Genomic DNA, 10,743 nt, shown 5'->3' on the forward strand with positions numbered 1-10,743 from the left:
ACCCAAAACCTCAGGGTTACCACATGAAATTTCCTATAAACTATTTCAAATATGATCCCTGAATAAATGTAGATTTATTCTTTAAAATACAGCTCAGACATGGAGCAGAATGTGTTCCAGATGTTTTTTCATATGAAAGGTAACGGGTGAATAATTAAGAAAGAAAGAGATCAATAGGAAATGGGCAAAATGTATTCTCGTAATTAAAATACATAGTCTAGTCTCTACAATCGGAGCCAAGAGGTGAGCATCCAGTTGGTAGGGCAAAAAACCAACAATTACATTGAACTTGTTGCTCAAGCCTGGCTCTTTAGAGAAAACATTGAGGTTTCAGTTTTATCTTTCAGTCCTTTACAGGTAAGAGAGCAACTGGTTCAAATGATTCTTGTTGCTTCCGCTTAGTAGTCTTCTTTTCCCTGGTTTGCTTAAGACTTCACGATGAATGTACACCAGTTTTTTTCTTTTTTTTTTTTTTTTTTTTTTTAAAAAAAAAAATGTCAAGCGAAGCCATTAACGCCTTGACAGACATTAGTGTAGCCTTCAGACTTCATACTCAGCTTGGTTGTCTTTGTCAGATTTTCCTTCCAGCTTGATGCCCTTGTATGATCTTGCACATAATATATAGACAACAAAATCAACTGTTGTGAGAGCTGCTAATAGGAAGTAAAACCTGTCCAAGTGACCCTTGTTAAGATTTCCCGGTATCCACCCTGGCATATGATCTTCTGTTGAGATTTTCATTACTATTGAGACGATCAGGCTGCTTACGTAATTTCCTAGCGAGATTGATGTCATACACAAAGCACTTCCGAAACTCTTTAGTCCATCAGGTGCTTGGGCGTTGAAAAATTCCAACTGTCCCACGTACATAAACACTTCTGATGCCCCAATGAAAACATATTGAGGAATTTGCCAGAATATACTTAGCGAGCTAGGATTTGGTGCCTTGCAATGTGAGCAATCCTTTATGGCATACTTGAGTCTGTAGCACTCCACAATTCCAGCTGAGACCATGGCTAAAACTGCGATAATCAGGCCAATACCCATTCTATGCAGCTCAGGGAGCCCTCCAGACTCCGTCATTTTCATCCTGCTCATAATTGGATCAAGAACTCGTCTATAGATGAAGATAAAAGCTACAACACTTAGAATGTCAAAGCTGGACATGCTTGCAGCTGGGATTCTGAAGTTTGCAACAGTAGTTTTCATAGCAGCGCCTTGTTCAACGAAGAGTGATGCCATTTGGGTAAACACTACCGAGTAGATGATGGTGCACAACCATATTGGAAGTAACCTTAATATGCACTTAACTTCCTCAACTTGTGTTATGGGGCAAAGACACCACGGGTTGTGAAGGCCTTGCTCTTGGTTGTAGAAATCTCCAGACTTGATGTAGGCTGCTTTGTCCAAGAATCTGCAAGACGTGACGAGTTAAGATTAGCTTTTATGATTATGGTGCACATATTTTTACTGATTGTTAGGCTGTCAAAAGGCCAACTACAGAAATCTCAACAAGCTTAGTCGCCCAAATATTGCTTACTAAAGCTCAAGAAATATATTGGAAGTGTCTTTCTTGTTAAGTTACTAGGAAGCAGTTGGCAGGCTATTTTAGTTTTTATGATGGTATTATAAGTGGATATTAATCCGTATTGGCACGATGGTTTTAGGTCGCGTTACGGTCTGTATACTTACTTGAAACCTTCAGTGTGGAGTAATTTTCTGTTTCCATCGTTGGAACATTCTTTTACTTCTGCTTCATACAGTCTCTCTCCTTCTGGCAATTCAGTCCTGCATTTCTTGATCGCAGCGACAACTACTTGGCATACCCTTGACACTGGATTGCCTGTTGCCTTGAAATATCGGTACTTTGGTGTTCTGACAAGGAACAAAACAAGTGCTAGAAAGGCGCAGCCAGCTGATGCCCAGAATCCTAGAGCCCACATCCCCTCGTCTTCAAAGTATCCTAGTATAGTATTAGAGAAGAGTTGGCCCAGATTCATTGCTAGGTAGAAATAGCTGAAAAAGGCGACCTTTGAATGCGACTCCCTTTGATAGTCTTCATCAAACTGGTCCGCACCAAATGTTGCTATGTTTGGCTGATACCCTCCATATCCTAAGGCGACTAGGTAGATAGAAAGGTAAAACAGCCCAATCTCCGTGTTTGAGTGTTTTCCACACGGAGTTGTTCTATCTCCACAGCCTGTTGGTTTCAGCAAGAGATATGTTGATAAAGACAGTGAAGCCAAACCCTGTCATCAAAAGTACTCGTAGTAAGCGGACGAAGACTGCACAATGAAGATTATTTTGTGGAACTTGTAGATTAGTTGAGAATAGCTTTGTTGTGCAGATTATCAGGATGAAAGAATACACTTACAATGACAAAGGTTAGTTGAAAGATTGCACATGTTTTAAATCTTCCCCAGTATGCATCACTAAGGAAAGCACCAACAAGAGAGAAGATGTAGACGGTTCCGGTCCATTTGCTTACGGTGTTTGCAGCATCCGCATTGTTTTCCTCCAGCACCCTTGTCAAGAACAGTACCAAGTTCACCCCAACTCCAAAAAATGCCAAGGTAGCGAATCCCTGATTCACTGTTTTCATTCATCGCAACAAGAATTAGATTGAAATACTCTAGATTAATGATTTATATTTATCATAATTATTCTTTTTGAACTCCCATTAATGTTAATTGTTGCTATCGGGTGTTCAGCACGCAGGATTGGTGGAGTTATAATCTATCACGTTTTCATTTTGCGCATAAAATCGAACAAGGCTATGCAGTTGTGCGACTGCAGCTAGTTGAAAGTGCTGTCAAGTATATGAAATTCTTGATCAACCCTTTTTCGTTGTATATGCACTTATACTATGTATTTGGATAATAATTTTGGAGAGAAAAAAAAAGAAAATGAAGAGAGGGAAGTCAAAGGAAGGAAAGAGAAATAAAAAGAGAGTAACTCTTTTGTTTAGGATGAAAGGAAAGGAAAAATAAGTGAATTAAACATTTTGCCTCCAAATCTTTCAATATTGGACATATTAAGATCTCAACAAAAATTATTTATTTAATTCCTTTAAATTTCTTCTCTCTTATTTTGTTATGCAAATAAGAGTTTCTCTCTAAATCTTTCCTCTTTTTTTCTCCATTTTCTTCCATTCAAACACACTTTTAATCAAATTAGATAATCCGTAGTTTTTGAATAGAAGTTTTCTGGAATGAAAAGTGGTAAATATTTCTGGCCTAATTCTTGGTAATCCTAATTAGAGATATCTTTCATCCATACATCTTACACGGTCCCTATTGTTTACGTGCACTTGTCGAACATGTCACTATTTTCATTTATCTTTTGAGTTCATGTTCAAGTATTGTAAGTTGTAAGTTGTAACCCATGTTCCTGTCAGTTATGTACGCATTTTCCAACAATATTAGTTGCGGACCCACTATTCCTTCCAATGTTGCGTTAAAAGGTAAGTTAAACTATCTACACAATTTAAATTTTTAGCATATTCTCATAATAATTATATTACTTTTTAATATTTATCCAAACCATTTAGTAGCAAATTAAGAATTATGAGGGGTATAATTTTAGAATATTTATCTCAATCCTTTTGCTGCAATTTTTTGTATGGACATACTGACATTCTTTTTCATTTTATTTTCAAACTTACAGTTTGGCTTCGTCTCATTCGATACTTTTTAACAAGATTTTTAAGAGCACTTGTTTTCGACCCCTTGAAGTTGTAGAAAAGTTTCAGTATTATTTTTACATCAATGAGTATAATTTGACATTTTTATACAATGAAGTCAAAATCAGGCTGAAAGTTAGGCTCTTTTAGATTTATGGGGAAATAAAAGTTAACTTAAAAAAAAATTATTAGTATAGAAAATTAAGAAAATAATTAAATATTATTGTTATAAAATATAAGACATTCTTGTAAAGCGATTAAAAAGAAGAAATAAAAGACTTAAATCTCCTCATTTTAGGGGTAAATATTTACCCTAGTGGGATGGATGAGAAATATTTTCCTCCTACTCTCAAACTAAGGTTGATGATCTTACCTTATGTTTATCTTCCTTATAATATCATATTCTTTATCCTTTAAATCCCATTTCAAATTTACCTCTACTTATCTTCATTTGCATAGTTTGACTTTTATTTTTCCCTTAAATTTTTACTTTCAATACAAATATGCCTTGGTCATCTATTGGGTTTTAGGTTAAAAAGACACAATGGAATAACCTACAAAACACAATATATCTAACCTAAAACCCAATTGATCCCTAAGGACATGCTTGTATTGGAGTAAATATATAAGGGGGAAATAATAGTCAAATTATACAAATGAAGGCAAGTAGAGGTAAATTTAAAAAGGGAGTTTACTCTACCTTGTAACACGATGTGTTCAAAATAGACTCGATGACCTGATAATCACCCGACCTTGAAACCAAACCCGATTTGATCATACTAAAAAATGGATTTATAATTATATAAAAACCAATATGGATACAAAACCCGATTTTTAACTAACCCAAACACCTGACCCGAATTCAATCCGATGACCCGAATAAACACCTTTACTTGTAAACAAACTCCATTTGAACCAACTTTTAAAATTAATTTATAATTTTATAATTACTAATATAGACAGAAAATCCGATATTAAACCAATATAAAATACCTTATATGAAATCGAGTCGATAATCTAAATAAACATCTCTTGATGGGACCATTGTGTCTTTGTTTTCTGTCCCTTGTTTAGTGTTGCAGGATGAAAAGAGGATAAACATATAAAGAAACAAATATTGAGTTTATTTATTGATCTAGTAATTAATACTCTTATGTACCTATATAAAATTGCACCTTTCATAATTGACACAATTATTAATTAATTGATAGAATTTTTTTAGGAAATTAATTGATAGAATTGGAAATGAGTAAAATATGTGGTTAAAAATTTTAAAAAACAGTGCTAACACTACTAAACACATAAAAATAAAAGTATTATAAATTTAAAGAAATGAACTAAAATAAAAAAATGTGGATGCATAAGTCATATACAATAAACACTATAACAATCCGTTTGGTTAGTGGTATTAAATGATGGTAATGGGAATGACTTATAGTGTAAAATTTCATCAAAAATTCCATATCATTTCCATGGTAATGAAACTTTGATCACAATTTTTTTTTTGTTTACAAATTTTCATTACCACGTAATACCACCTCTCCCAATAATAATGCATTGAAATGAATTTTATGAAGAAAATGGGATGATTGATGTTGGACAAGCATGATTATCAAGGTAGCTAAGAGATTTGTCAAATCAAATTTACACTAACTTTCATTCCCATTACCACCGTTTATTAGTATGCTACATCTGCATGCGTTTCTCATTCTCCTTCACAACTCCAAAACTTTCTCTTTTCTTGGTTGTCATTTTTTATCTTTTAGCTCAGAATCTTTCTAAGCTTCTTCTTGGTTTAATTATAGCCTAACCCCTTTCCTATAGTACTATAGCTTAATGATATACTCTCTTCTATTTACTACAAGTGTCTCATGTTTTTTTATTCTATTTAATGCAGTTAATCAATCTTTAATATCTCTAATTGTATATAATTAAAAATTATGAAAAGTTGATATGAATAAATTTTGCATTGAGACGAATCAAATAAAATCCCACTTGACTATGTTTTAACTTATAGATTAATTATAAAATACAAATTAAGAGTAAGAGATGAATAGTGTCCAAAAAGTAAATAGGACACTTTTGGTGAATAGGAGGGATTATTTGTTATTGAGCTTGTATTTTTTAACATTTATGTTAGAAAATACTTAATTGCAAACCAATCTAAATGAAATATCCGACTAAAATCAATTGGTTATACTTCCTCTACTTTTTTTTGTTTGTCAATTTTAAGTTTTTTCACCTTAGAAGAGAAAATTTTTAATTTGGTATTTGAAGTATATATTAAAAACAAAATATATATTCATGTGGAATTTTATTAGATTCATCTTGATGTAAAAAATTTTAATATATAATTTTAATATTTTTATGATACATACTTAGAGATATTAAGGCTCCAAATTTACTTTAAAGTGAATAAAAAAATAAAGTAGACAAATAAAAAGAAACGCAAAAACAGTGACACATTCAGTATATATATATATATATTAGAAGCTGATATTAGAAACATTTCATTAAAAAGAAACATTTCATTTGTTGTGACTTGTGATTTGTGATTATTATTGAATGAAAAGTAGTTGGAACTTCTGTTCTTTTCCTTGAAACTGATATTAGAAGCTTTAACTTTTGCTACACTACTTTCTTTTTCTATTCCTTTTTTGTCTTTTCAATTCTTACAATACATTCTCTGATATTATATACCCAATCCTTAAAGTTCGCCACCCCTTTTCATTTTTTCGCCACCCCCTAAAATTACGTATTTGCCCCTGTAGTTTAAAAAATTACAAAAATGCCACTCCTTACAAATTTCTTATTTATAATAATAATAATAATAATAATAATAAAAACAACAATAATAAAATTAAATAATAATAATAAATAAAATTAATAATAATAATAACGGTAATAATAATAATAATAATAAAAACAACAATAATAAAATTAAATAATAATAATTATTATTCAAAAAAAAAAAAAAGTTGAGTCGCCCAAAATTAGGCGACTGAACCATGGTCGAGTCGCCCAGATCTGGGCGACTGGACCATGGTCGAGTCGCCCAAAATTGGGCGACTGAACCATGGTCCAGTCGCCCAATTTTGGGCAACTCAATTTTTTTTTTTTCTTTTTGGAAAATAATAATAATAATAATAATAGTATTAATACTAATAATAATAATTTATAGATTAATGTGGTCTATTAGCTCAGTTGGTTAGAGCGTTGTACTAATAACGTGAAGGTCACAAGTTTGAGACCTGAACAAGCCATTATTTAATAATTATTAATTTTTTATTATAAATATGATAAAAAATTAATAATTATTAAATAATGGCTTGTGCAGGTCTCGAACCTATGACCTTCACGTTAATAGTACAACGCTCTAACCAACTGAGCTAATAGACCACATTAATCTATAAATTATTATTATTAGTATTAATATTATTATTATTATTATTATTATTATTATTATTATCCCAAAAAAAAAAAAAAAATTGAGTCGCCCAAAATTGGGCGACTGAACCATGGTCGAGTCGCCCAGTCGAGTCGCCCAGATCTGGGCGACTCGACCATGGTTAAGTCGCCCAATTTTGGGCGACTCAATTTTTTTTTTTGAATGATAATTATTATTATTTAATTTTATTATTGTTATTATTATCATTATTATTATTATTATTATTATTATTATAAATAAAAAATTTAAAATGAGTGGCAAAATTGTAATTTTTAAAAAATCAGGGGCAAATTCGTAATTTCATTTGAAGGGGTGGCGAAAAAATGAAAAGGGTGGCGAAGTTTAGCAACACCCATTATATATACTACCTTTGGAGTTATATCATATGCATGCATCAATTTTCACTACAAATTCACATAAAAACAGCAAGATGTTTGCTTTTCAATAGTTTCCACCCTGTCTTTTCACTATTTGTTGTTAGGATTATTTCGTTCATTTTTGAGCAATAGTGTAAAATATAAAAAAATTTTCAAACATTTAAGGCGTAATAAAAAATATAATACTCGTTTTGTTTTTTATTATTGATATTTTAAGTACATTAAAAAGTGCATTTATAATACATATTACATATCAAAAATTGTTAATTATATCTTAATTTTAATTTGACTTAAAATATACTGTACACATGAAAATAGATTTTTGAATATGTACAATTTTTAATTTTATCAAGATATTTACAATTTTTTAACCTTTTGTACGAATGTTTCAAAATAGGTTATAAAATGTGTACAATTTAAGTGTTAAGTGTTTATTGGGTATGTTTTCCCTTCAAAAGTGACATATAAAGGTGAAGTTAGGACAAAATTATAATTATACTCCCTCCTATTAATCCAATGTGTTCCATTTGACTTTACTTCATTTTTTTGATAGTTAAATGAGACCACAAGTGAAAGAAAAAAGTAGTGTTTTATAAATTTTTACGGGGGTAAATTGGGGTTAGTATGGGATGAAAAAACTAAGTTTAATAAGGGTAAATTAATAAAATAACGGTAACATACTTAAAATAGAAATGAGACATTTAAAATAACTTAATCAAATATGAAAATGAGACACTTAGGATGAATAGAAGGAAATATTATATTTTTAACTAATAAAAATTCACAATTATAGTTTTAATTTTTATAAACAACTGATTGTACTTTAGTGGATATTGAGATAAATTTAAATTCCACTACTAATGATATTTTTTTATGGCAAAGATATTTCACGTACTGACATTCTAGACAGGCAGAGGATTTGGGAGCTTATAATTTATTTCGGGAGAAGGTGAACACTTTTCCGTTGTGGCGACATTAAAATATGAATTGGTATTGATCTTTAAAGATTTTTGTACGTCATAACCCAAATACACTAACCTTAAAAGGATCAAAATCTTAGTTTAGTATTAAGTTTATCAAGTTTATTAAATTGAAATAAAAAATTTAAATTCATCATGAAGGAATAAAATTGAAATAATAAAGTAAAAAAAAAATTAACTTTTTTACTTAAGATATTAGATACAAAAGATTTTTTTAATCAAAATTCGATCAAAAATCAGTCGAAAAAAGATTTTATTCGACCAAATTTTGGTAAAAAACTTATAGGAAAATACATGGAAATGAAGAGTGGGTAATTTCCCTCCCTTTTCTATTTTGAATTCTCATAGTGTCGGTCCGAAAAAAATCCTACTATTGATTTAACAGTAAGAAAACCAGTCGTTATTTTCGACTAATAAGATTTTAGTCGAAAATTAGGCGAAAAATATCCGAGTCAAAATATAATTAAAAAGTTTACTTCTTGTAAATAAATATTGTTTTTATACAAGTAACTTATTGTTAAGATCAAAATAATATGTATATTTTTTTATATATAAAAAACATTTTAATTTTCAAGAATTGATTTTTTCTAGAAACCCTTACTATGTTAAGAACGAAAGAGTACGCCATTTGAATAGTTGATGACTTCATTGTCACCAAATTATTACTCAGAGAACGGAGAGAATATATGATTTATTAAATAAAATTAGAAATAAAATAATTACCAAATTATTACTCAGAGAACGGAGAGAATATATGATTTATTAAATAAAATTAAAAATAAAATAAAGTTTACCAAGAATGATATTGCCGGCAAACCATTTTCCAGTATCTTGGCGGCTGGCTGGGTGATTTCTATGGTTCACTGTTCCATCCATTGTGTAAACATCATCTTGTTGTTTGCTCAATTTTTTCTGCTTTATCAAAAGCAATGAAATTAAATTTTTTATGCTTATTTACTTGTACATTTATTAAAAGAATTAAGAAAATTATTAAAATGAAACACTTTTGAATCATGTCTAATGTGTCTCATGCACAATTCTCTTTGCATGATCAACAAATATATCTCCCTAAAACGAGAAATCGGAATGAACCCCAAATGCGTTACTAATCAAAAACCATGTCATATGATTTCTGTCGTGGTTTAGATGTATTTGAGCGATCATACGTATATATTTAACCTTATCCTTAATCACAAATATTGTCTATAACTCTACATAAGTTTAAATACTTAAAGATGATCAAAAAAAATTATTTTATAATAATAATTTCTTATAATCCTAACTAAATGATTTCTGAGAACGATGAGATAACAAAAAAAATTGTGCTTCTGATTCCTAAATCGTTGCCATATGTAAAATACTAATAAGTTTTAGAAAAAATTACCGTGAATAATACAATCTTTTATTAATTTTCCTAAAATAATATCAACTATTAAGTAATCATGAATAATACCAACTTAAATGAGTGTTTTCCAAGAAAATCCCTAACATGTAAAAATCAAACTATAGGCGGTTATAAGACAAAAAACATTGATATATTAGTTAATAAAATAAAGTTGGTATTATTCTAGGAAAATACCCTTCTAAGTTGATATTATTAATGGTTAATCAATAGTTGATATTATTGTAGGAAAATTAACAAAAGGTTGTATTATTGACGGTAATTTTTCCTAAGTTTTAAAGTATATAATATATTTTGAGGCCTCAACTAGCAGTTTAAGTTTTTGATTGAGTTGGTTTTTTGACATGGTATCAGAGCCGTAACGTTTTTCTGAACGGAAAAACTACTGTCGATATTTTATCATTGATCATAATTGACTAAAAACGAAAAAAAAAGAAAAAAAGAAAGATGAAACCCTAAAAGGAAGATGACTAACCTTTTTGGTAACCCCACCAATAGCCATTGATGAATGTAATAAGTTGAGTTTTAATTTGAGAATTAGGAGAATAATGAAGAGATTTCAGTAAGTTGAAGGAGTTAATTAAGACAATGAAAGATGGTTTACTTGAGGAGACTAATATAAGAAGATGGAAGAGAAGAAGCAATATATATAGAGGAATTGGGTGGTATAGATTTTAGCTTTAGAAAGTAAGAATGTAAGACCCACATGCCCAAAATCACCTACATTTTACATTATTTAATTTTAAATTCACAATTATATTGAACAAACTACCAAAAAGAAGTAGAAAAGCCAATTATATTATTTTATTTATCTCATTTTAATGGTGTTATTTTGTTGATGTCTTAATGTACCA

The 10,743-nt window shown here is 30.1% G+C and overlaps 1 protein-coding gene across 1 annotated transcript; it reads right to left on the reverse strand.

Annotated features, from left to right (window-relative positions):
* On the reverse strand, positions 1–10,494 carry LOC130799168 (protein NRT1/ PTR FAMILY 7.3-like). Its single transcript, XM_057662266.1, has 5 exons — positions 10,365–10,494; positions 9,282–9,399; positions 2,375–2,592; positions 1,693–2,249; positions 1–1,414 (listed from the first exon to the last, which is right to left on the reverse strand). The coding sequence occupies exons 1-5, from the start codon at positions 10,389–10,391 to the stop codon at positions 541–543; spliced, it is 1,794 nt and encodes a 597-aa protein (XP_057518249.1). The 5' UTR covers positions 10,392–10,494; the 3' UTR covers positions 1–540.
* Between the last annotated feature and the right edge of the window lie 249 nt (positions 10,495–10,743).

Source organism: Amaranthus tricolor, chromosome 14 (assembly GCF_026212465.1).
Source record: "Amaranthus tricolor cultivar Red isolate AtriRed21 chromosome 14, ASM2621246v1, whole genome shotgun sequence".
Taxonomy (NCBI): Eukaryota; Viridiplantae; Streptophyta; class Magnoliopsida; order Caryophyllales; family Amaranthaceae; genus Amaranthus; species Amaranthus tricolor.

Bases quoted from the DNA above. Each gene is read 5' to 3' on its own strand.
- LOC130799168 (XM_057662266.1), bottom strand. From the start codon at position 10,391: ATGGCTATTGGTGGGGTTACCAAAAAG. The intron at 9,400-10,364 runs GTTAGTCATCTT...TTGATAAAGCAG, and splicing joins TTGGTGGGGTTACCAAAAAG to AAAAAATTGAGCAAACAACA. The intron at 2,250-2,374 runs GTAAGTGTATTC...TTTTGATGACAG, and splicing joins TTCAACTAACCTTTGTCATT to GGTTTGGCTTCACTGTCTTT.